At 31.2% G+C, this 27,440-nt stretch overlaps 3 protein-coding genes across 7 annotated transcripts in view; 1 reads left to right on the forward strand and 2 right to left on the reverse strand.

Moving 5' to 3' along the window:
* LOC137398598 (uncharacterized) overlaps window positions 1-18,176 on the reverse strand; it is a 253,513-nt gene extending 235,337 nt beyond the window's left edge. For 2 of the 3 annotated variants that reach the window (XM_068084762.1, XM_068084759.1), the window contains exon 1: window positions 18,152-18,176. In XM_068084762.1, coding sequence (XP_067940863.1) covers window positions 18,152-18,162 — 11 coding nt within the window. In that variant the 5' untranslated portion in view covers window positions 18,163-18,176. Of the gene's footprint in view, window positions 1-1,324; window positions 1,395-18,151 lie in introns of those variants that run through there. The other variant, XM_068084761.1, reaches the window with a different exon arrangement.
* Window positions 5,189-26,620, forward strand: LOC137398597 (uncharacterized). Of its 3 annotated transcripts, none has more exons than XM_068084756.1 (4): window positions 5,189-5,499; window positions 25,431-25,515; window positions 25,669-25,824; window positions 26,029-26,620. In XM_068084756.1, exons 1-4 carry the CDS (start codon window positions 5,230-5,232, stop codon window positions 26,115-26,117), a joined length of 600 nt encoding a protein of 199 aa, XP_067940857.1. In that variant the 5' UTR covers window positions 5,189-5,229; the 3' UTR covers window positions 26,118-26,620. The 3 variants fall into 3 exon arrangements, with proteins under 3 accessions (XP_067940857.1, XP_067940858.1, XP_067940859.1); XM_068084757.1 differs by lacking the exons at window positions 25,431-25,515; window positions 25,669-25,824; window positions 26,029-26,620 and adding exons at window positions 6,084-6,168; window positions 6,322-6,477; window positions 6,684-6,881; XM_068084758.1 differs by lacking the exon at window positions 5,189-5,499 and adding an exon at window positions 24,823-24,851.
* Window positions 10,153-12,399, reverse strand: LOC137398751 (uncharacterized). Its single transcript, XM_068084937.1, has 4 exons — window positions 12,130-12,399; window positions 11,471-11,555; window positions 10,612-10,767; window positions 10,153-10,406 (listed from the first exon to the last, which is right to left on the reverse strand). Exons 1-4 carry the CDS (start codon window positions 12,397-12,399, stop codon window positions 10,318-10,320), a joined length of 600 nt encoding a protein of 199 aa, XP_067941038.1. The 3' UTR covers window positions 10,153-10,317.
* Window positions 26,621-27,440: the final 820 nt, after the last annotated feature.

A 27,440-nucleotide genomic window follows, 5' to 3' on the forward strand; every position in this document is an offset into this window, starting at 1 on the left:
TTTTATAAATGTCTCCTTATATATAGTGTAAGTTACTTATCAATGTTTGCTTACTTAAGTTCAGATAAGATCATTTTAGCAACCTCTCCCTTTATGATCCTGAATCATCTTACTATCTAAAGTCATGTGCTTCTCTTTATTACTGTTAACTGTAGTTAATCATGCTTCAATGTTTTTACATTATGCTCCCTGGTCTATTTATCTGGTTGATGCAATGCTTATTTAGAGCTAGATGTATCTTTATATATAGAAACAGCTGTGGAAGGAAAATTGACTGAGAAACTGTATCACTCTGTCAGATAAACTTTGAAGTTTTGTGCTATATTTTTTCATGTCACGTGTAGCATATAAAACAACTGCCAAATGTATTATTTATATGACATAGTTTGTCAGTTTTTGCATATTATTAATGAACTTACACTTTCACTAAAATGCATTAGTACATTGCGCACACTATAGCTAACACATAAATTATATGTTACAAAATATTTACAAAAAAGTGTTCATGAATTTTGTTTCCATCCATGCAACCATGCCTGTTTTGGTAAGTAAAATAGTACAATGTTATGTGTCTGATGTTGTTAATTGTTGTTATTATAATATACTAGTACACTGACAGTTCCATGCTGTCTGAGAGATCATCAGGAGTAATACCTATCTACATAATTACTCTATAAACAGAAAGGTGGTTGAGTCATACAGTTGGTGGTTTGATTAGCTGCTAAGTTGAATATCTGTGTTTGATTTTTGCATCATGTGTTTTGTTTTCAAACCTTTAGGTGAGATTTACTATAAACAAAGGCTTGTATACCCCTCTATATGACATTTCCTGCCTTATGATGCTAACACCGAAATGAATTAATGTCGTATGGTGAGGTTACACTGTATTTGTGTTCGATTTCTGTGTGATGCTTGTTTCTGAACAATTAATCAAAGCTTCGAACAGACAGATGGACAAACACAGCTTTCATTATAGCATAGATTTATAAAGGCTGATTAACAGTCAGTTTAATTACAGTCAGAAACAGAGTCTGTCACATTTTGAAACTTATATGACTCTGAATTCAACTAGTTAGACTTTAAATGTTAGTAACTTTAGCTATTAGCATTAAATTAATACTTATACTTAAATACAGGTAAAAATTTTATTCAGAGGTAAACAGATATTTTGCTAAGAAAATTTATGACCTGATCTAGTATAATTGTTTTTGAGTTAAGCTCCTAACTCAGTCATATGAGTATGAGAGTTATTTACAAATGGGATTATGGTAAAAATAGTAAACAAACTGCAGGTCACATGGTACATGCTCCGTAAGACACCAACCTGCAGTGCATGTCACATGTCTTAGTTTACTTCTACAACCAATCACATGGGTGACTTCCTGCAGGAGGTCGCATATTGTACAGTATAACTTTACAAACAGTCACATGTTCAGCTCATAGCAGGAAATCCTTTGTCTTACAGATTACGTCTATAACTGGTCACTTGGTTTTCTGTAAAAACTTTGTAAGGATTTTCCGTAAAAGTGATAGAATCAAATATTTTAATATCTTTACATTAAATATTCTTATAAGCTAATGAATTTAGTTTACATGGCTTTAGCTAAATCTCTTCAACTGCAAGGAATAAAAATTAACTTTTGCTTATAACATATTGATTTATTAATGATCTATTATCTATTCATTGATTTTAACATATTGATTTTATTAATTTTAATATTTTATTGGAATTCATTTTGGGAAAAATCCAATTTTTTTCTCATATTTTTTATTTTAACAAAGTTATAAATTCTGAAAATTCTCATCCTTTTAGATTTGAATTACATAAAAACTTTAAACAACAAAGTTAGAAATAGAAAAATGGCTGCTTTATTACGGTATTTGTAAGATTTAGCAGGCTTTAGTGAGAAAATTTAAAATTATATTTGTGATGGTAAAAAGGTTTTTGTTTACAGTTTAAACTTTTCCACTTTTGAAAATAGAAACTTCACTGAAAACAAGCCAAAAAACGTTTTGATAATTTTCTGTTGTGAGGTTAACAAGTTAGAAAATACACAAAGTGTTTTACTAAAGATTTCATCTGTTGTTCACACTTTTTTAGAGCTTTTACCTGACTTGTTGCAGAATGTCACAGGATGTTAGTTGATAACATTCAACAGTCTATCATGTGACTAGCTGTAAGCATAAGCTATTGCTTATGCGGGAGGTTGTGCAAGTGAGTGTCACATGCAGATCAGATCACATGCATTATTGGCTATCAGTATTATGAGCCTATATGTAAACAAAGCTGATAGTTAAGCTCCTGTATTACTACCAGTTTATATTACAAGTTTACCCTGCTAATTTCAGCTTCGATGTGGATAAATTAATCAGCAAATTTAACAAAATCATTTCAACCTTATTACAAAACATGTCTATTTTTGTTTTTTTTTCTAACAAATTACAAGTTATTATTTCCTTAACTTTTTGCTGTTTCTAAAGAAACAGTCAAGTGTACAAAAAGCACAATTAAAAAAATTTAATCAAAAAAGAAAATTTATTGGCGGTTTTTTGACAGCTGTATTTTTCATTAAAGATCAGCCTATATGTTAATTATAAACCAACAAGTTTAGTTGAATATAAAATAGAATATAAAACAATCGAGTGCAGGAAATGTCGTTGTGAGCTCACATATCTAATAATTTGTCTATGAGATAAACATACATATAAATCATTCTTAGCAATTCACCTACTTATGTATAAATGTAAAGGGGGGCTTGCTACCACTTAATTTTTCTGAAAAAATGGCATAATCTAGTGGTTTAAAAACTGGTAACTCAATTAACCTGTATATAACTGAAATATGTAAAAGCTCATTATTTAAAAAATTAAATTTCTCCGAGAATGGAATGGGCTATTGAATCAATAATGCAGAGATTTTAATTTGCTAATAATTTAACAATAATCATACAAATTTTATACTTACTATTTTGTAGATCCTTTCCATTTTAGTATTTCTTTTCAGGTTTTTAATTTGCCTTTTCTCATTCCTTTCAAACACTTTTTTGTGTACCAAGCGCTAGGAGTATTCAAGCTCAATACCCGCATTGATTTTCATAATCAGTACAGTTTATATAGAGTGTGAAAGATTGCAAATTCTTTAATTAGACTTGGGTTATGTATAAACTAGAAAAACTTAATCTAGCTGAGGTAAGTTTTGAAACTTACTTTGAAATATTTTCATCTTTAGACATCTTTAAAAATTAGTAACTCTAGTAACATTAGTAACATCTTCAGATTGAATCTCAATGGCAGAGAAAATTTATCTGTTTTTTCCAATAAACAAAGTAAATTTATTTTCCATCATAAAGACTTTGGGATGATAATTAATTATGTTAATCTACCAAGTCAATGTTATGTCTGATTATTTGTGGTTTTCTAGCGATTTATTATTTACACTGGCATCATCTTTTTGGTGTTTTGAAACGTAAGCTTTTTTAATTTAAACCATACCGCTTGCATTGTTGGACCATTGTAAAATTTAGCAGTGTTTCAGGCATTATATTTATCACTCTGTAAAGCTAAAGATTTTTTGCGAATAAAAGCTTTGTCCATGCATAAAGTTTTAAACTTGAAAGTTTTATAGCTATCAAAAAGGTTAACATTTTTGCTGAAATTCTAAAGACTAAATTCTAAAGCCTAAAGACGAAATTCTAAATTCTAAGGTCTAAAGATTTTCTCAATAATTTTTTGTTTGTAGAATCTATAAAATTCAAGAGCAGATAAACTGATGTACCTACTGTAACAGTCATCTCTCAAAACTTTTGGAAGACTAAATCTGAACTGCTGCCAAATTTCATAAGATGTCAATTAACATTGTGCAACAGTCTATCATGTGACTAGCTGTAAGCATAAGCTGTTGCTCATGTGACAAGTTGTGCAAGTGAGTGTCATGCAGAGCAGGTCATTTGCATATTTGACTATCAGTATCATGAGCTTCTGTGTACACAAAGCTGATAATTGCTCACCTGTATCACTATCATTTTACACTACAAGTGAATCCTGCAAATATCAGCTTCATTCTGAGTAAATCAATCAGCAAATTTGTCAACATTAATTTTATCTTTCTCAAAAACACTTTTACTTATGCGTCTTTTACTAAAAAGTTACAAGTTATTAATTTATCAACATTCTATTGTTTTCAATAAAAATAATTATGTATAAAAAATGTAATTAAAAACCAAAAAACTAGATTCATTGACAGTTTTTTGAAATTTGTATTGTTTAGTCAATCTATATAATAAGTATAAACCAACAAGTTTGTTTATTTGTACATCTCATTCAAAAAAATAAAATTTTAATTTATTTTTTAGAAATATTGTGCAATGAACTTGATAAAACGCAGTTGAAAGTTTGCATATCTAATAATTCGTCAATAAGCAAAGTGTACACATAAAACACACTTACCAATTTGCCTACTTACTTGTTAACTACTTGTAGTGGGGTTTGTTTACGTAGTGGTTTTTCATTTGCCTACAAAGGAACAGCTACATGCAATATTGCAGTACAATACCTAAGGCAGTGAATTATTTATAGAAAATTATACAATAGGTAAATAAATAATGTGTTATTTACCATACATTTAATAGTTCATTTCTACTTTAATGCTGTTTCTGCCGAGTCAATGACTCATATATGCAAAAGATGTTACCCTGTAACAGCGGAAATGTGCTTCGTGTTAACAAAAGTGCCAGCATTAACACAGCTTGTCATATAAAAAGTTATTAAATTATATAATAGATTGTTTCTTTTATATGGAAACTGCAGTCCAAGAATTGACCATAATAAAAAAACATTTAAACATTATAGTAAAGCTGGAAAAGCATTTTATGTCTGATTATGGTAGTCAATATATGATAATTAAATTGAGAGCGAAATTATGATAGGAAAACACAGCGAATAAAATTGTGAGTCTACCAAAGTTATGATAAAGTGTCAAGATCAGTAAACCATAGAGTAGTCTCTATCAAAAATGTCTAGAGTAAATTTATGACATCAGAGAGAAAGTTGATTCAACATCACACAGTAGGAGGTTCCTAGACTTATCTTATCTCTACCTGAATAGGTAAACATTGATCAATATCTCACAGTATATATAGAGAGAGGAACTCCTAGTCTCAGTATTGTACACTACAAGAGTTTAGATCAAGTTGTTCTTATACTAACTTGTTATTTCTACTTTACCTGAGAATGTTTACTAAATATCTTATTCTTCTGGGAGCAGTGCTGGTGACTTTAAATGCTGCACCAACAATCTCCGATAGAAAATGTGTACCAGAACAATCAGAGTTCATCATAGATGGAAGAATAGCTGAAGTATACCAGGGAACACCGGTAGAGTTTGTACTCAAGGGTAAATTCTTGGCTGATTACGTAAATGGAATGGAGGCAATTGTGGAGACTGTCTTTGATGTAGAGTCTGGAAGTTTTCTGGCAAACTACACACAGCTGAGGATGAAGGTAGGCAGCAAGAAACTGTTTTTTTGCTTATTTTACACAATATTTGAATGCAAACTAATTTTGTCTGTACTACAAATTTTGCTAAGCAGGCAATGTAAATTGTATTTGTTTTTAATAGTTTGTACAAAAAAATTTAACGTGTTTATTTTCAAATTTTCAAAACATGTTTAAAGTTTTGTGATTGATAAAATATTATTTTATAATTATACATGTAAGTCGAATACTGTGTTTTTAAAAAAGTCACAGCAGTAAAATACTGTTATACAAATGATTATGGTTTCAGATTTTTATCTGAATGAAAATATTTATTGCGCTAAAAGGTTTTTGGCAATTTGATATTACCACTTTGTGTTTATTTTTTAGTTGATATATTTATGATTAACTGTAAGCAGCTCAACATTGTTATATTATGATATTCTCCAACCTGAAGCTTTGGTGCCTAATTCATTTTATTAAAACAAATTTTCCATTTTAAATATTTTGATGATAAATATCTAATTCATACCAAAATAGTAGATTGTTAGTAAGCATTAAATGATAGGAGATTTACAAACTGTTTTTTTACTTTAAACTTCTGATTGTAGGATGCCACCTATTTGATAGACTCTATTAACAAAGTATGTACTAAAGGAGATGGTTTTCTAGTCACCAGGTTTTGTACAGATACTCGTAAGTATATACTCATGATTATATCAGGTAGTTCTACTTTTCTCCGCTAATAGCATGTTTAGATAATTTTTATCAATTTATGTGTCTAAAATATTTATAGCACCTGCTTATCAGTGTCATATTAAAATGATAGCTCTCAGTATATTCTTACAGCTGGACTCAAGTATATAGACTCATGGAAAATGGGTACACAGATGACAGACACCTACGTCTATGATGAACCTACAGCTAGCAGGAAACTCATTATAACCATGTTTAGAGACAGTTTTACCCAGGCAGCTGCTGTCATTGATCAGACCTTCCAAGGAGGTGAGCTGTACTTGTTAAAATATATTTTTAAACTCCTTTGAAGTACTAACTTTTTTGGCTTTTATGTTTTGAAATATATTACGGATTTCTATTCATAGTTTCTGAATTGGTGAATGTTGCTACTATTTCGAGTCTTTTTCATACACTCACCACTATTATCATTATCACCACAATTTGTGTACTTATACCGGTCTTTCGTATTTCAGCGCGTCAGCAAGTTTCAGTTTTGTATGGAAACCAGACCATGGGAATTCAAGACCCAACAATATTCACGATTCCTTCTTTCTGCAAATGAGAGACCATTATGTAATGTTGCCAAACTACTCTAAAATTACTTATTTAATAAATTCATCTATGATTCTGATGGAACTTTGTTACTATTTGCCTTGTTTTGTGTTCACAAATATTTGTCTCGTTGCCACTTTGGTAAAAATAGAAAATTGTTTTTGTCTTCCAAGCTGGTTGTACTTATACCTTTAATTATTAATTTACAGTTTAATCACTATCTCTTATAATAAATCATTTTGTAGTCATTGATCTAAGTGTTGTTGTTACCATTTTCTGGTTTTACAGTTTATGGATATTTTTGTTTGCAAATGCAAGTTGTCTTAAAAATGAAAGTCGCTTGTTGTTTTTAATCAGTTGTACTATCATACAATAAAAGTTCAGCTAACATATTGTTTCCGAATACTAGCTGTTCATATTGACAACTGTTGAAAGATCGACCATCAACAATATGTAATTCATAGCAATTTGGTTTGCTTTGCAAAGTCTGTTAGTAATTTTGGAGTTTCAACTACTACAGTAAGTGTACTATTATCTCTGTCACTGCTGGATTAAATTATAATGAACCGTTGTATCTTACCCCAATAACTTCACGTACAAATATGTGTGAAATGTGTGTCACTTAAATACAGTTTTATTTACCTGACAAAGTGAAAAACTGCTTACATTTGTTCATCATAAAACAACCTGTTCCAAAAGGATCCAAACCTATTGTTGAACACAAATGTTTAAAATCTCGTTTTTTTGCACAAACTGCAATCAATGTAACTAGTTATAAAATTTTAGTCGATATTTAATGACAAGTACAATAGCTGATTATCTAGCATATTTTGCTAAAGAAAAATGGTCATAAATATGTTTGCATCAGAGCATATGTAGCTATGTTCCGTATAGATAAGAGAGGGGTTTGTGACTGATGCAAACTTTATTGGCAAAGGTTTACAACGTAAAAACTGCAACAGAATTATGCATATTATAAAAAGCATCAATAGACAACATTTTGTCATTCAGTCGAAATTCACACCAGTTATATAATATATAAAAGTTTGGCATCACTTTTTAAGCAGTTATGAAAGATAGCATTTGTAGGAGTAGCGTACTGAGGTATAAATTCAGTATTGGCACTGCAACAAATAGATGTAAAAGGCATTGAGCTGTTAAACTATGGCCATCCTGCTGAAACTATAAAATTGCAGTTGAGTAATATATACTGACTATATAAAATGAGAAATTACACACCTTGTAATCTCTGTCACGAAACTAGCTAATACTACAATCTGCTTGAGAAATACAGTCAAAGTGTCACTCGTACCTTTGAGCGCATCCCTTCGCTGTTCGTGCTGTACTGCTGTCTTGAAACGATGATACCTCGCTTTTATACAGTGGCAATCTTGTAAATATGTAAATAACTACTGATAAGTATAAAATTAGAGCTTATAAATCACTAAAATAACGCTTGCAATTGGTAAGCAATAGGATTTCGCCAACTCATTTGTTGCTTTGATTAAAGGTGATAGCGTTGTAACTACATTTTCATCATTGAAAGTTAGTGCATTGCGCGATGATGACTAGTTCAGGACCGCCTACCAATTAATCATCCACCAGGTCAAATAAACAGCAAACAGGAAAATAGACAGCCAACCCAAATACATGAATCATAGCAGCACCATGTAACCCTTCAAAATACAAGTGTAAATACTTGTGTAAATAAATTGCGTACAATTTTCATACAATACGCTAGGGCTGCCGCTACAGTGTATTTTAGCATCGACCTTGAAATGAATTGCTCGGTGACATGAACTTTACATTAGCTCTGTTTACATAGAAGCTCATCATGAAGATATACAGTTTTTTTGCATTTACAAATTCTTTAACGCTTTACATTTACCTATACCTTGCACAACTAGTTACACATACAACCTACATGTTGAATTGTGACAGAATCTCACATTGACATCTTGTGACAGCATCTCTTAGAAGAAAATATTCTGACACCATAAAATCTTTGAGTGTAGAAAGGTTCCACCCACAAGTTTTGAATACAAATTATTTGGTATTTTTGATTCTAACATTTGATAAAAGACTTAACTCTTGCAGTGCTCAATTGAGTTGCAAGTGTTGTTATATTCAGAGTCCTGATAGTTGATTGAGCATAAAGCAAACTATTTGATTGGTGTTGTACAAGTACATATTAGCCATGGGTATGCAAGTAGTAGGGTGGTTGGTTATATAGATTATATAAAATGTTGTTTTCTTGCAGAATGTCAGACAACATCTTGTGACCATATCTTTTAGAGAGAAAATATTCTGAGACCAAGTAAGTCTCTAAGTGTTGAAAGGGTCCTACCAGACGGGTTGAATAAAAGTGTTGAATAGAAGGCATTAGTTATTTTTTATTTCAAGTAGTTCTTTGATAGAAGACTTAACTCTGACAGCGCTCATTTGAATTTCAATTGTACCGTAGTAACATTCAGAGTCATGGTAGTTGATTGAGCATAAAGCAAACTATTTGATTGGTATTGTACAACTACATATTAGCTATGGGTATGCAAGTAGTAGTGTGGTGGGTTATATAGATTTTATAAAACGCTTGATGTATTGTATGAATAATTTATTATTTTAGTTACGGGAAACTCAACAAAAAAATTACCAAAATATAGCAGTGTTTATGGTTATGAAAAACAGGAGTAATTCCTTACAACAAAACCTCATAAACTGTTCACACCATCTTAGTATTAATGTAATGCTAGCAGACACGGCTATTCATATATTATTAGTTAGTGTTGCATATATATTGTTATATTGACCATTTCTTTAGTTACTATAACAAATATCCTGATTGATACAGCATCTAGATTGACTAGTATTGTAGTTATTATAACAGGTATATTGTTACATTGAATACTGCTACCGTTATCATATCATCTGTATTGTTATATCACAACTATGTAGCTAGCACAGAATCTAATTTGTTGTATTGACTCCTTTAGTGAACAGAATGACTTAAATTGTATGTATTTACTAAACTTTAAAGAGTCATGGTGTACTATTAACTCATGCTATCGCAGGATAGCCAGTTGGGTTTACATACATGGTAACTATAAAGTTGTGTACTATGGTAAAGGAAGAGATTGTGATTCAGTATTGTTGCTAGTTTTTGCTATACTTTTTGCTATACCTACCCATACACCAAAGTAGTTACATGCTAGTATTTAAATTATTTATTATAATTGGGGCAACTCGGACTAGTTAAATACTATTGGTTACATAGATGGTGGCTATTAAACGTTTTAACATGGATAGCAGAGTTAAAGTGGTAATCTATTATCTCATGGTAGTCATTATACACTGTTTTCTGACTACATAAAAGTGTAATTTTGTATGTTTATTTTGGATAAATTAATTTGTAAGTAAAAAGCCTACAGAATCACAAGAAAACATAGCAGTGGCAATAGACAACACATCACTTTCATGAACTCTTATCACAGGGTTAAATATAAACATAATGGTTTGTAATGATTAACATTACATCTTTATTATGTTGATAAAAGTTTCTTATTTGCAGAAGGAAGGGATGTTAAAGATTTTCGGGTCTTTGATTCCCATTGTCTGGTTTCCATACAGCACTGAAACTTGCTGGGGCACTAAAATACAAACAAAGACATGCATGTATGTTTTCTTTAACTTTCTCAAAAAAGACAACTTACTACAAATTAAAACAACTATTGTTAAAATAATGTTTAATCTAGTAAATTGTTAAAGTTTTTATAGATATTAAATAATAGTTAGGTGCATCCAAGTTTACAGAAATACAACTCTAATATAATTTTTCCAACAAGTACAACTCACCTCCTTGGAAGGTCTGATCAACGACAGCAGCTGCCTGAGTAAAACTGTCTCTAAACATGGTTATAATGAGTTTCCTGTTAGCTGATGGTTCATCATAGAAGTAGGTGTCAGTCATCTGTGTACCCATTTTCCATGAGTCTATGTACTTGAGTCCAGCTGTAAGAATATACAGACTACTAAATATTCTGACTTATAAGTTCATAATAACTAACTTACTATAGCTTGTCATCTGTTATTTGTATTCTCATTCTTTTTAACTCTTTCTATGTTTTAAAAACTGAATCGCATATCTAAACTATAAGAGATGTAGAAGAGAAGAGTGGAAGGGATATGGGGTGTGTAAGATTTGTGTTTCCTTACACTTATTTTGGTAAAATAAAATATCAAGTGGTTGAAGCTACCCAGGGGGCCATACAAAAGACAAAATATGTTTAAACCTTTTCTCAATTAAATACTTATTAATAAATATCTAAAATATCTGTCATTTGTATTATCATTTTTTTAAACTCTTTTATGTTTCAAAAACTACATTAAATTGCATATATTTATTGTTTTTATCTATCCAGGAATGACGTTCTTAATAAAACATATTGTCACGTGTCAACACTTTCTCGAAAAGGTTTTTTAAACTGAGTTGCGTGTATATGGTTATAATAAGCTTTTTAAACCTAGTTACAATAAAAGATTTGGTTTTTTATATAATTTAAAGTTTTAGATACTTGGAAGCATATAACTTTTTAAAAGTTTTACATGTTAAAAAGTGACAAAAATGAGTTTACTCAATCTATTAATAGAAAAGGGCAAAGAAGGATGGAACATTAAAATAGGCTCTTTGATAAAAGGTAATTGCGTAACTTACGAGTATCTGTACAGAGTCTCGTGACTGGAAATCCATCTCCTTTAGTACACACTTTGTTAGCATGGTCTATCAGATAGGTAGCGTTCTGCAAATAGAAGTTTAATAATAAAGGTCACTGATGGCTCTGATTGTTGGCTTTAAATATGTGCGAAAAGAGATTTTTGAAAAGTATTTAGAGTATATCTCTAAATAAAAAACTAGACAAAGGTAAGACAATGTTCTCAAAAAGAATACAACATTAGCCAAGTTATAAAACCTGGCTGATAACACCTACATAAAGCTTTTCTTCATGACAGGTTTATTGTATTCCCCAAAAGAGGAAGAGATATGAGGTAAGAATTGTGTTTCTTTATATTTATTTTAGTAGAAAAAAGTATAAAGTTGTTAAAACTATCCAGGGGCCCATACAAAGTACAAAGTATGTTTAACTATTTTCTCATTTAAATACCTAATAATAAATATCTAAAATTAGTCAGTTGTATTTTATAATGTAGTGGTAAAGTACACCTAGTGGTTAGAAGAATGAATATTTACTGGATGAATGCCAGTACTTCAGAGTGAAACTTGAACATTCATTTTTTTCTACACATTTATGCAATAATACGCCATCTATATGCATAATATTATGTGTATGTGCTGAATATATTTCGGTCGCTCACCTTCATTCTCAGTTGTGTGTAGCTTGCTAGGAAACTTCCAGACTTTCTATCAAAGACTGTCTCTACAATTGCCTCCATTCCATTTCTGTAATCAGCTGAAAATTTACCCTTGAGTACAAACTCTACTGGTTTACCCTGGTATACTTCAGCTATTCTCCCAACTATGATGAACTCTGATTGTTCTGGTACACATTTTCTATCAGAGGTTGTTGGCGCAGCATTCAGAGTCACCAGTACGGATACAAGTAAAGTAAGATATTTAGTAAACATTTTCAGCTCAAATTGAAACTATACTGAGTGAAATAATTGTTTTTCGATGCTGTTGAAGTGTATGCAGCTGGTTTTATAAATGTCTCCTTATATATGGTGTAAGTTACTTATCAAAGTTTACTTACTTAAGTTCAGATAAGATAATTTTAGGAGCCTCCCCCTTCATGATCCTGAATCATCTTACTATCTAAAGTCATGTGCTTCTCTTTATTACTGTTACTTGTAGTTAATCATGCTCCAATGTTTTTACATTATTTTCTCTGGTCTATTTACCTGGTTGATGCAATGCCTATTTGTAGCTAGATGTATCTTGATATATAAAAACAGCTGTGGAAGGAAAATTGTCTGAGGAACTTTATCACTCTGTCAAATAAACTTTGAAGTCTTGTGCTATATTTTTTCATGTCACGTGTAACGTATAAAACAACTGCTAAATGGATTATTTATATGACATAGTTTGTCAGTTTTTGCATATTATTAATGGACTTACACTTTCACTAAAATGCATTAGTACAATGCGCACACTATGGCTAATACATAAATTATATGTTACAAAATATTTACAAAAAAATGTTCATGAATGTTGTTTCCGTCCACGCAACCGTGCTTGTTTTTAGTAAGTAAAATAGTACAATGTTATTTGTCTAATGTTGTTAATTGTTGTTATTTTAATATATTAGTACGCTGACAGTTCCATGCTGTTTGAGAGATCATCATGAGTAATACCTATCTACATAATTACTCTATAAACCGAAAGGTGGTTGAGTCATACAGTTGGTGGTTTGATTAGCTGCTAAGTTGAATATCTGTGTTTGATTCTTGCGTCATGTGTTTTGTTTTCAAACCTTTAAGCGAGGTTTACTATAAACAAAGGTTTGTATACCTCTCTATATGGCATTTCTTGCCTTATGATGCTAACACCGAAATGAATTAATGTCATATGGTGAGGTTCCACTGTATTTGTGTTCGATTCCTGTGTAATGCTTGTTTCTGAACATTTAGGCAAAGCTTCGAACAGACAGATGGACAAACACGGCTTTCATTATAGCAAAAATTTATAAAGGCGGATTAACAGTCAGTTTAATTACAGTCAAAGACAGAGTCTGTCACAATCTAGAACTTCTATGACTCTGAATTCAAGTAGTTAGACATTAAATGTTAGTAGCTATAGTTATTAGCATTAAATTAATACTTATACTCAAATACAGATAACAATTTCATTCAGAGGTAAACAGATATTTTTCTGAGGAAATTTATGACCTGATCTAGTAAAATTGTTTTTGAGTTACGCTCCTAACTCAGTCATATGAGTATGAGAGTTATTTACAAATGGGATTATGATAAGAATAGTAAACAAACTTTAGGTCACATGGTACATGCTCTGTAAGACACCAACCTGCAGTGCATGTCACATGTCTTAGTTTACTTCTACAACCAATCACATGGGTGACTTCCTTCAGGAGGTCACATATTGTACAGTATAGCTTTACAAACAGTCACATGTTCAGCTCATAGCAGAAAGTTTCATGTCTTACAGATTATGTCTATAACTGGTCACATGCTAGGTTTTCTGTAAAAACTTCATAAGGATTTTCAGTAAAAAGTGATAGAATCAAATATTTTAATATTTTTACATTTAATATTTTTACAAGCTAATGAATTTAGTTTACATGGCTTTAACTGTAAACTAAATGTAAATCTCTTCAACTGCAAGGATTAAAAATTAACTTTTGCTTATAACATATTGATTTATTAATCATCTATTATCTATTCATTGATTTTAACATATTGATTTTATTAATTTTAATATTTTATTGCAGTTCTAATTGGGAAAAATCCAATTTTATTTTTGTATTTTAGCAAAGTTATAAATTCTGAAAATTCTCATCATTTTAGTTTTGAATTACATAAAAACTTTAAACAACGAAGCTAGAAATAGAAAAATGGCTGCTTTATTACGGTATTTGTAAGATTTAGCAGGCTTTAGTGAGAAAATTTAAAATTATATTTGTGATGGTAAAAATGGTTTTTGTTTACAGTTTAAACTTTTACACTTTTGAAAACAAAAACTTCCCTAAAAACAAGCCAAAAAACGTTTTGATAATTTTCTGTTGTGAGGTTAACAATTTTAAAAGTAGACAAGGTGTTTTGCTGACAATTTCATCTATTGCTGACACTTTTTTAAAGTTTTTACTTGGCTTGTTGCAGAATGTCACAGGATGTCAGTTGATAATGTGCAACAGTCTATCAAGTGACTAGCTGTAAGCATAAGCCATTGCTCATACGGCAGGTTGTGCAAGTTAGTCACATGCATATCAGATCACTTGCATCATTGGCTATCTGTATTATTAGCTTGTCTGTAAGCAAAGCTGATTTTTACGCTCCTGTATCACTACCAGTTTGCATTACAAGTGTACTCTGCAAATATCAGCTTCAGTGTGAATAAATTAATCAGCAAATTTAACAAAACCGTTTTAATCTTATTACTAAACATGTCTACTTTTGTTTTTCTTACTAACAAGTTACAAGTTATTATTTCCTTAACTTTTTGTTGTTTCCAAATAAACAGTCAAGTGTACAAAAAGTGCAAATAAAAAATTTTAATCCAAAAGGAGAATTTATTGGCAGTTTTTTGACAGCTGTATTTTTCATTAAAGATCAGCTTATATGTTAATTATAAACCAACCAGTTAAGTTGTACATGTTATCAAAAAGCTTAGTAGTTCAATTTAGTTTTTTGGAAATATAAAACAATCGAGTGCACGAAACGCAGTTGTAAGCTAACATATTTAATAATTGGTCTATGAGGTAAACATACATATAGAGCATACATACAAATTTATTTATTTATGTGTATATGTGCAGGGGGTTTGTTACCACTTAATTTTTCTGAAAAGTTGGCATAATCTAGTGTTTTGAAAAATTGGTAACTCAATTAATCTGTATATAGCTGAAGTATGTTAAAGTTTATTATTTAAAAAAATTAATTTTCTCCAAGAATGTAATGGGCTATTGAATCATTAATGCAGAGATTTTAATTTGGTAATAATTTAACAATAATCATACAAATTTTATACTTGCTATTTTGTAGATACTTTTTCCATTTTAGTATTTCTTTTCAAATTTTTAATTTGCCTTTTCTTATTCCTCTCAGACACTTTTTTGTGTACCAAGTGCTAGGAGTATTTAAGCTCAATACCTGCATTGATTTTCATAATAAATACAGTTTATATAGAGTGTGAAAGATTGCAAACTTTTTAATTAGATTTGGGTTATGGATAAACTAGAAAAACTTAATCTAGCTGAGATGAGTTTTGAAAATTACATGTACTTCAAAATATTTTCATCTTTAGACATCTTCAAAAATTAGTAACCCTAGTAACACTAGTAACATCTTCAGATTGGCTCTCAATGGCAGAGAAAATTTATCTGTTTTTTTCAATAAACAAAATAAGTTTATTTTCCATCAAAAAGACTTTGGGATGATTATTAATTCCGTTAATCTACCAAGTCAGTGTTATGTCTGATTATTTGTGGTTTTCTAGCGATTTAGTATTTACACTGACATCATCTTTTTGGTGTTTTGAGATATAAGCTTTTTTTAATTTAAACCATACCGCTTGCATTGTTGGACCATTGTAAAATTTAGCAGTGTTTCAGGCATTATATTTACCACTCTGTAAAGCTAACGATTTTTTGCCAATATAAGCTTTGTCCATGCATAAAGTTTTAAATTTGAAAGTTTTATAGCTATCAAAAAGGTTAGCTTTTTTGCTGAAATTCTAAAGACTAAATTCTAAAGACTAAAGACGAAATTTTAAATTCTAAGGTCTAAAAATTTTCTCAATAATTTTTTGTTTGTAAAATTTATGAAATTCAAGATCAGATAAACTGCTGTGCCTACTGTAACAGTCATCTCTAAAAACATTTGGAAGACTAAATCTGAACTTCTGCCAAATTTCATAAAATGTCAATTAGCATTTTGTAACAGTCTATCATGTGACTAGCTGTAAGCATAAGCTGTTGCTCATGTGACAAGTTGTGCAAGTGAGTGTCATGCAGAGCAGATCACTTGCATCTTTGACTATCAGTATCATGAGCTTCTATCTAAAGTCATGTGTTTCTCTTTATTACTGTTAATTGTAGTTAATCATGTTTCAATATGCTTTATAATGTATTCTCTGGTCTATTCACTTTTTTGATGCAGCGCCTATTTATAGCTAGATGTATATTTATATATAGAAACAGCTGTGGGAAGGAAAGCTGCCAGAAGAACATTATCACTCTGCCAAGTAAACTCTCAAGCCTTGGGCTAGATTTTCTCGCGTCAAGAGTAACATAAATGTAACATAACAGTGAGTGAAAAACACTCAGGTCTAAATTATCACCCTGTCTTCTGCATACAAAGTTTTTTCCTCGATTTTGTCACAGGGTAAATGTCAACTCATCGCTGAAGATCACTTGCGACCAATGCTCCTCTGGCCAAGCTTCGTGCGAGTGTGCCCAAGAAAGCCATACCTTTCACTGCCTCTCATTCACTAGTGGTTTCTTGCGAGCTCTGCATCCACAAAGACCAACATCCAAGAGCCGCTTTCTGACAGATGACCTTGCCATGTCAGCTTCACATGCTTCCTTCCAATCAGTTTTCAGTTCCTTGCTCGTCAACTTTTGGCTAGCCAGGAATAGGCGAGCAAGTACGCGATCTTGTCGGCGAGTTGTTTGTTTCTGACACCCCGATCGTGGTAGATCTTTGATGGTTTGATGATGCCTTCACTTCTTCGCCACATAATTTAATTTAGAGTGAGAGACTGGCAGCTGCTCCGCTATTTTTTTTTATTGCTCAGAGTGTTCATCGGATGCAGGTGAATGATGATGTCGTTGACACTTTTCCTATCTATGATTGATGTTGAGGGGAATAAGTTTTGGAATCTCTAGCTGTTCCTCATACAGTGAGCAAGACAATAAAACTGTGCTGCACATGCTCTCCAACAGCTTCTCCATTGTGATAATAATCTGCTTAAAATTGAAGATGTCAACTTTTATTTGAAAATGAGTTAATGCACACTGATTGACATTGATTGGTTTAAAATTGATTATTGATCCTTGATTGACACTAATTTCATCAATATGCTATACTATAGGCTGTATACTATGCTATACAGTGTACACTATAATATACTGTACATTGTATTATACTATATTGTATGTATTGTACCATGACAGTTCTGTGCTGCCTGAGAGATTATCGTGAGCAGTATCTATCTGCGCAATTAGTCGGCGCAACCGAAAGGTGGTCAACTATTGCAGTTGGTAGTTTGATTAGCAGCTGTTAAGCTGAAAATCTCTTTTCAATTTCTGTGTGATGCATTTTCTCGAACCCCCAAGTAAAGCTTTGGACAGATAGACAGACATGGCTTCTATTACAGTATTACAATTATTATAACACTTTATGATACATACATGTATATAAACGTATATGACTCTGAATTGAAACAGTTAACTTTTACAGTTTAACAGCTATAGCTCCTTGCATTAAAGTAATATTTATACCTAGTGTATATACAGATAATAATTTAATTCCAATGTAAACCAATTTTTGGTTAGTAATTTTTATGAACTTATCAAGTATAATTGTCTTTATGTTAAGCTCTTAACTCAGCCATATGAGTATGAGAAATATTTACCAATGAGATTATGATAAAGATAGTCAACAAACTTCATGTCACATGGTACATGCTCTGTAAGTCACCAACCTGCAGTACATGTCACATGTCTTAGTTTACTTCTACAACCAATCACATGGGTGTCTCCCTGCAGGAGGTCACAAATCCTACTGTATAACTTTACAAACAGTCACATGTTCGGCTCAGAGCAGGAAGTCCTATGTCTTATAGCTTACCTTTTTGACTAGTCACACGCCTGGTTTCCTCGTAGAAAGTCACAAGGAATTTTCCCAAAGAAGTAATATAATGTTGGTATTTCTTAGTTTATATACTAGTACACTGATAGTATAATGCTGCCTAAGAGATCATCATCAGTTATATCTATCTGTACAATGACTCAATGAACAGAAAGGGTATTGACTGGTACAGTTAGTAGTTTGATCAGCTGCTAAGAGGATTATTTGGGTTCGACTCCTGTGTCATGCGTTTTGTTTTCAAATAATAACACCGGAACGAATTAATATCGTATGGCAGGGTCCACTATTGTAGTAAAATTAGATAGCACTCATCACATTTGCTGCAATTACTCATTCACATACAATTACTAAAACGCATCTTGTTTGTTTATTTAAACTTCTATCAATGGGGTTGTCCTCAGCAGCTGCACCGAAATCCTGATTCCACCTCTGTGATGTAACCAGATAGGTAGGATTAATCTTGCTATCCTTAGGATGTGTATGTGGATATGGATGGCCAGTGTTTTTTTGCACTTACTACCCCAGTGTCCTTAGTTGACCACTACATACACACATATATATATATAGCTTCACAGTTTATTTTTAAGCCAGACTAGTTGGAGTAGTAGTAGAAGGAAGAACAGGTTAGTGAATTACACCATATGTTTCTGTCAAATTTGAAGAATGAACTATTTGTTTTATTACTGCTTTGTTTTTGCTTGTTATATAACTACTCAAATATGAGCTATATCTAATTAGTATCATGTAATTGCAGGCTTGACGGTACTGGATAATGCCTTACTTATTGCTAATAAATCTGTTATGAGGCAACCTTCCAGATCGGTAAAGCCTCTTTCGTTACGCAATTCCATTTAAGAATCATAGTTTTCGGATTTTTTTACAAAACCCTACAACTATATCTGTGTTCGATTCCTGAGTAAGGCATTGGTTTAACCTTAAAGCAAAGGTTTGAACGAACAGATGTTGTTTTATTATAGTCAAGAATTATGAAAGCTTATCACCCGTCAGTTTATTTCATACAAAAACAAAGTCTATAACAATTTGAAACTTATATGACTCTGAATTAAAACAGTTAAACTTTACAGTCTAACAACTATTGCTACTAGTATTAAATTAATATTTAAAGACCAATAATTATTTCATTCAAAATTAAACAGACTTTTTTCTAGCAATATTTATGAACTGATGTAGTATAATTTTCTGGTAGTTAAGCTCTCAACTCCGTCATATGATCATGAGATTTATTTACAAATGAGATGATGATAAGAATAGTAAACAAACTGCAGGTCACATGGTACTTGCTCTGTAAGACACCAACCTGCGGTACTTGTCACATGTCCTGGTTTAATTATACAGCCAATCACGTGTTGGACTTGATGCAAAAACCCATATTCTACGGCGCACTTCTATAACAATTCGCATGTGTTGCTTCCTGCAGGAAGTCACGTATCCCACAGCATAACTTGACAAACAGTCACATGTTCAGCTCAGAGCAGGAAGTCCCATGTCTTATAGCTTACCTCTATGACTAGTCACACGCCTGACGTTCTGTAAAAAGCCATAAGAAGTTTTCCCAAGGAACTATAATACTGACATCTCTTAGCTTAACATATTTCTAACTAAATGAATTTTTTAACATGGCTTCAGCTTAATATCATTAATGATTTTGGAAAGAAAATTGCTTTTGCTTATGAAATACTGATTTATTAATGATTTACAATTTACTCATCAATTTTAGCTTGCAATTCATTTCACTAAATAATTATTTCATTCAGAATTAAACAGACTTTTTCTAGCAATATTTATGACCTGATTTAGTATAACTTTCTATTAGTTAAGCTCTCAACTCCATCATATGATTATGAGATTTATTTACAAATGAGATGATGATAAGAAAAGTAAACAAACTGCAGGTCACATGGTACTTGCTCTGTAAGACACCAACCTGCACTACATGTCTTAGTTTGCTTCTGCAGTCAATCACATGTTGGACTAAATTCAGGCGGTTACATATCCCACAGCATAACTTGACAAACAGTCACCTGTTCAGATCATAGCTGGAAGTCCCATGTTTTACAGCTCAGCTCTATGACTAGTCATATGCCTGACTTTCTGTAAAAGGTCATAAGGATTTTTTCAAATAAGTCATAAAATATTGATATTTTGTCTTTAAAAATTATTCTAAGCTAATGAATTTAGTTAACATGTCTTAGCTAAATCTCTTTCACTGTTTTGGGATAAAAATTAGCATTTGCCTATGACATATTGATTTATTGTGGATCTATTATCTAGTCATTGATTTTAATATGCAATTCAATTTGCAAAAATTCTAAAATTTTGTTATATTTTCTATTTTTAGGTACTTTTTATCTAATTTATATTTACACCCTTTTCTATTTTTTAATGAGTTTATCAATTTGTTCTTTTTAATTTTTGTACACTTTTCTGTGTTTTAAATGCCTGAAGTATCTAAGTTAACCCTTTCATGCCTTCTTCGGTTTACAGAATAACTACTTATCTAGTTGGAGGTTAGCAGATTTTATAATCAGATTTGAATTACAGAACATATGAACATGACAAACTTAATCTTGCTGAGATAACTTTTAAAATTGTTTTGAGATATTTACAATTTATAAATTCGGTAATTTGCTTGTTTGGTAATGTATTAACAGATTAGGGACTGCATTATTTTTTCTGAAATAAAACTGTTTTATTTAAATGACGTGAAAATTCAACATATGCTTCAAGCAATATATATTCCATATAATATATATTCTGATATGATATCTTTAATTTTTATACAATAATAGTTTTATGATTTTATCTAAATAATGTTTTATTTACAGAGACATTTTTTTACCAAACATTTATGTACTGAACTTTAAATCAAGTTGGAAATCCTGAGAATTTCACCATTTTAGATTGTAATTACATAAAAACCTAAAGTAACAAAAGTAGGAATAAAAATATGACTGCTTTAATAAGGTTTTTTGTAGGATTTAGCAGTTTTTGGGTGAGATCATTTGAACTTATATTCATTGTGGTGAAAATGGTTTATGCCTACAGTTTTGGATTTTACACTTTTAAAAACAATAACTTTACTGAAAATAGAAACATAAAATGTTTCTAGCAATGTTCTGTTCTGAGGTCAACAAGTTAAAAGCATACAAGTGTTCTAGCAACTATAACATCTATCACTGACAGGTTTTTACAAGTTTTCACTTAAATTGCTGCAAAATGTCACAAGATGTCAATTGATACTGTGCAACAAGTCTATCATGTGACAAGCTGTAGCCCTAAACTGTTGCTCATGTGACAAGTTGTGCAAGTGAGTGTTATGCAGAGCAGATCACTTGCATCATTGGTTATCAGTATCATGAGCTTCTGTGTAAACAAAACTGATAGTTACTCACCTGTATCACAAGTGAACCTTGCAAATATCAGCTTCATTGTCGATAAATTAGTCAGAAAACTTAACAAAACTGTACACATTTTATTAAAAAGACACTTCGACTTATATGTTTTTGCTAACAAGTTACCAATTGTTATTTCCTTGGCTTTTTATTGTTTCCAAAGAAATTGCTAAGTATACAAAATGGCATGAACAGTGAAAGTGACAGTTTAGTGAGAGCTTTTTGACAACTGTATCTTTTAGTAAAAAGCAACCTATATGTTAATTATAAACTAACCAGTTTAGTTTTACATTTTCTCAAAAAGAATAGCAGTTCAAATTAACTTTTTGAAAGTATGATACATTCTATAATCTATAAAACAATATAATATAATACAATCGACTGCACGAAATGCAGTTGCCAGCTAACATACATGTATCTAATAATTTTTCTATAAAGAAAATTTACATATAGAGCACACCTACTAGTTTACTTAATTTTGTAAAAATGTGCAGTGAGGTTTGTTCACACAGACTTTTTGGAAAAGATTGACATAATCTAGTGGTTTAAAAAATGGTAACTTAATGAATCTGTATATATATGAAATATGTAAAAATGTATTATTTGAAAAGTAACTGTATCTAAGAATGTAATGATCTATTGAATAATCAATAACTCAGAGCTTTTTATTTGCCAATAATTTAACAGCAATCATACAAATTTTAGTTGTTTTAGATACTTTCAGTTTTAGTATGTTTGTTCAGTTTCCTAATTTGCATTTTTTTATTCTTCTCAGACACTTTTCTGTGTACCAAGTGCTATAAGCATCCAAGTTCAATACATGCATTGATTTTCATAATAAATGCAGTTTATATAGAGGTTGAAAGAATGCAGTTTTTTTAATTAAACTTGGGTTATGTAAAAGTTATAAAAACTTAATTTAGCAAAGAGAACTTCTGAAAATTATTGGAAATATTTTCAGGTTTTGCCCTGCTCTCAATAGCAGAGAAAATTTATCTGTTCCTTCCAATAAACAAAGTAAATTTATTTTCTATCATATAAACTTTGGGATCATTATTAATTCTGTTAATCTAACAAGTCAGTGTTATCTCTGATCATTTGCAGTTTTCTAGTAATTTAGTATTTACACTGACATCATCCTTTTGGTGTATAGAGGCGTAAGCTTTTTTATTTGGAGCATACTGCTTGCGTTGTTAAACCATTGTAAAATTTAGAAGTGTTTTAGGCATTATATTTACTATGTAAAGCTAAAAATATTTTGCAAAAAACTTTGTTCACGCATATTTTTCAAATTTTACATTTTTATATCTATCAAAAGGCTTAGCATTTTGCTAAAAATACAGACTCAGAAATTTTCTCAGCAATTTTTTGTTGTTAAATTTATTTAGGTTCAAAGCAGATAAATTGTGGTCCCTGCTGTAACAGTTATCTTTTAAAAATTTACAAGAACTATTCTGAAATGCTGCCAAAAGGTGTCATAAAACGTCAATTAACATTGTGCAACAGTTTATCATGAGACTAGCTGTAAGCATAAGCTGTTGCTCATGTGACAAGTTGTGCGAGTGAGTCTCATGCAAAGCAGATCACTTGCATGTTTGACTATCAGTATCATGAGCTTTTGTGTAAAAAAAGCTGATATCTACTCACCTGTATCATTACCAGTTTACACTTCAAGGGAACTCTGCAAGCATCTGCTTTATTGTGGGTAAACTAGTCAGCAAATTTGACAAAATTGTTTTAATCTTATTTAAAAACACTTCTACTTACGCGTCTCTTACTAACAAGTTACAAGTTAGTATTTTATCAGCAATTTACTGTTTCCAAGAAAAATAGTTGGGTATAAAAAAGTAAATAATAACAAAAAAGTAAATTCACTGACAGTTCTTTGAGATCCATGTATTTTGACCAACCTATATATTAATTATAAGTCAACATGTTTAGTTGTACATTTAATCAAAAAAGAATAGTAGTTTAAACTTTTTTTTAGAAATTTAATACAATCGACTGTATAAACGCAACCGCAAGCAATCTAATAATTTGACTATAAGCTAATTGTACATATAACACACACCTACCGATTTGCCTACTTGTGAATTTGTAATAGGGTTGTTTACAGAATGGTTTTTCATTTGCCTGCAAGGGAAAAACTACATACAATATTGAATGACATTGTGCACTAAGCACTACAATTGCATTAAGTCAATGGATAATGTATAGAAAATCATAGTGAATTAATAGTGTGTTATTTACTGTACATTTAATAGTGTATTTCTGTTCTAATGCTGTTTCCGCTAAATCAGTTATTATTGTATGCAAGATATGTTACCCTGTTAAGGCAACAAGTGTTTTTATGTTATCAAAAGTCCCAGCATCAACATAGTTTGCCACATGAGAAGTTATTGAATTATATCTTAGATTGTTTTTATATATAGGAACTACAGTCCAAGACTTGAGAATGAGAAAGAAACAGTTAAACGTTTTAGTAATGCTGGTCAAAGAATGAAATTTCATAATTGCATGTATGATTATAGTATTCAATATATGATAGGAAAACACAGAATAAAATTGTGAGTCTACCAAAGTTATGATAGAGTATCAAGGTCAGTAAACCATAGAGTAGTCTCTATCAGAGATGACTAGAGTAAATCTATGACATCAGAGAAGAAGATGATTCAACATCATGAAGTAGGAGGTTCCTACATTTATCTTATCTCTACCTGAATAAGTAAACACTGATCAATGTCTATCAGTATATATATAGAGAGGAACTCCTAGTCTCAGTATTGTACACTACAAGAGTTTAGATCAAGTTGTTCTTTTACTAACTTGTTATTTCTACTTTACCTGATAATGTTTAATAATTATCTTATTTTTCTGGGAGCCATGTTGGTAACTCTGAATGCTGCACCAACAACCTCTGATAGAAAATGTGTACCAGAACAATCAGAGTTCATCATAGTTGGAAAAATAGCTGAAGTATATCAGGGAACACCGGTAGAGTTTGTACTCAAGGGGAAATTCTCAGCTGATTACGTAAATGGAATGGAGGCAATTGTAGAGACTGTCTTTGATAAAGAGACTGGAAGCTTTCTGGCAAACTACACACAGCTGAGAATGAAGGTAAGCAACAATAAATTGTATTTCTATTTATTTTACACAATTTTTGCATGCAAACTAGGTTTTTCTGTACTACAAGTTTTGCCAAGCAGGCAATTTAAATTTCAAATTTAAATTGTTTTTTTTTTCAATAGTTCGTGCAAAAAGAATTTTGTGATTGGTAAAACATTGTTTTATAATTATACGTGTAAGTCAAAGAGTGTGTTTTAAAAAATTCACAGCAGTAGAATATTGTTATACAAATGATCATGGCTTCAAACTTTTTTTCAAAATGAAAATATTTATTGTATTAAAAGGTTTTTGGCAAATTGATATTACCACTCTGTTTTATTTTTTAGTCGATATATTTATGATTAACTCTAAGCAGCTCAACATTGTTATATTATGATATTCTCAAGCATGAAATTTTGGTGTGTAATCCATTTTATTGAAACTATTTTCAAAAAAACAGTAACAAATAATAGTAATAGAATGTTTTTGATGGTAAACATCTAACTCATACCCAAATATTAGCTTTTCAGTAAGTACGAAATGCTAGGAGATTCACAAACTGTTTTTTTTTACTTTAAACCCCTGATGTAGGATGCCACCTATTTGATAGACTCTATTAACAAAGTATGTACTAAAGGAGATGGATTTCCAGTCACCAGGTTCTGTACAGATACTCGTAAGTATATACTCATGATTATATCAGGTAGTTCTACTTTTCTCTGCTAGTAGCATGTTTAGATTCTCTTTATCAATTCATGTGTCTGACACTTTTATATCACCTGCTTATCGGTGTCATATTAAAATTAAAGTTCTCTGTATATTATTCTAGCTGGACTCAATTACATAGACTCATGGACTATGGGTACACAGATGACTGACACCTACGTCTATGATGAACCATCAGCTAACAGGAAACTTATTATAACCATGTTTAGAGACAGTTTCACTCAGGCAGCTGCTGTCGTTGATCAGACCTTCCAAGGAGGTACGTTGTACTTGTTAAAATATATTTTAAACTCCTTTGAAGTACTAACTTTTTTGGCTTTTATGTTTTGAAATATATTACGGATTTCTATTCATAGTTTCTGAATTGGTGAATGTTTCTACTATTTCGAGTCTTTTTTACACCCACCACTATTATCATTATCTCCACATCTTGTGTATTGATACCTGTCTTTTCATATTTCAGTGCGTCAGCAAGTTTCAGTTTTGTATGGAAACCAGACCATGGGAATTCAAGACCCAACGATATTCATGATTCCTTCTTTCTGCAAATGAGAGACCATTATGTGGTGTTGCCAAACTACTCTAAATTTACTTATTTAATAAATTCATCTATGATTCTGATGGAACTTTGTTACTATTTGCCTTGTTTTGTGATTCACAAATATTTGTCTCGTTGCCACTTCGGCAAAAATGGAAATTTGTTTTTGTATTTAAAGATGGTTGTACTTCATCCTTTAATCATTAATATACAGTTTAATCACTATTACTTATAATCAATCATTCTGTGGTTATTGATCTACATGTAAGTGTTGTTGTTACCATTTTCTGGTTTTACAGTTTATGGATATTTTTGTTTGCAAATGCAAGTTCTCTTAAAAATTAAAGTCCCATGTTGTTTTTTTTAGTTGGTTGTACTATTTTACAGTAAATATTTAGCTAATATATTGTTTTAAATACTAGCTGTTCATATTGAAAACTGTTGAAGGATCAACCATCAACAATGTGTAATTCGTAGCAATTCGGTTTGAGATGTAAAGTCTGTTAGTTATTTCAAAGTTTCAACTACAGCAAGCAAGTGTAGTCTTTTCTCCATCACTGCACTAATAAATTATAATAAACTATTGTATCCTACCCCAATAACTTCATGTACAATATTCTTGGAAATGTGTGTCACTTAAATACAGTTTTATTTACCTGAAAAATGAAAAACTACTTACATTCGTTCATCATAAAAACCAACTGTTTCAAAAGAATACCAACCTATTGTACAAAAAAATTTATAAAATCGTGTTATTTTATACAAACAGCAATCAATTTAAATAGTTATTGAATTTTTATCAATATTCAGCGACAAGTAGACAAGCTGAAAATCTAGCATTTTTTTGCTAATGAAAATTGCTCATGAAATCTACTACAATCTACTTGAGAGATACAGTCGAAAGTGTCATTTGTACCTTTGAATGCACCTCTTCACTGTTCGTGCTGTACTGTTGTCTTGAAACAATTATATCTCACTTTTATACAGTGGCAATCTGGTAAATATGTAAACAACTACTGATAAGTATAAAATTAGAACTTATAAATCACTAAAATAACGCTTGCAATTGGTAAGCAATAGGATTTCGCGATTCATTTGTTGCTTTTTTTAAAGGTGACTGCGTTGTCACTACATTTTCATCATTGAAAGTGAGTGCATCGGGCAATGATGACCAGTTCAGGCAGCCTACCAAGTAATCATCCACCAAGTCAAATAAACAGCAAACAGGAAAATAGACAGCCAACCCAAATACATGAATCATGGCAGCACCATGCAACCCTTCAGAATACAAGTGTGCACAATTGTTTACCATTTTTATACAATACGCTAGGGCTGCT

The sequence above is a fragment of the Watersipora subatra genome, chromosome 6 (assembly GCF_963576615.1).
Source record: "Watersipora subatra chromosome 6, tzWatSuba1.1, whole genome shotgun sequence".
In the NCBI taxonomy this organism is placed as follows: domain Eukaryota; kingdom Metazoa; phylum Bryozoa; class Gymnolaemata; order Cheilostomatida; family Watersiporidae; genus Watersipora; species Watersipora subatra.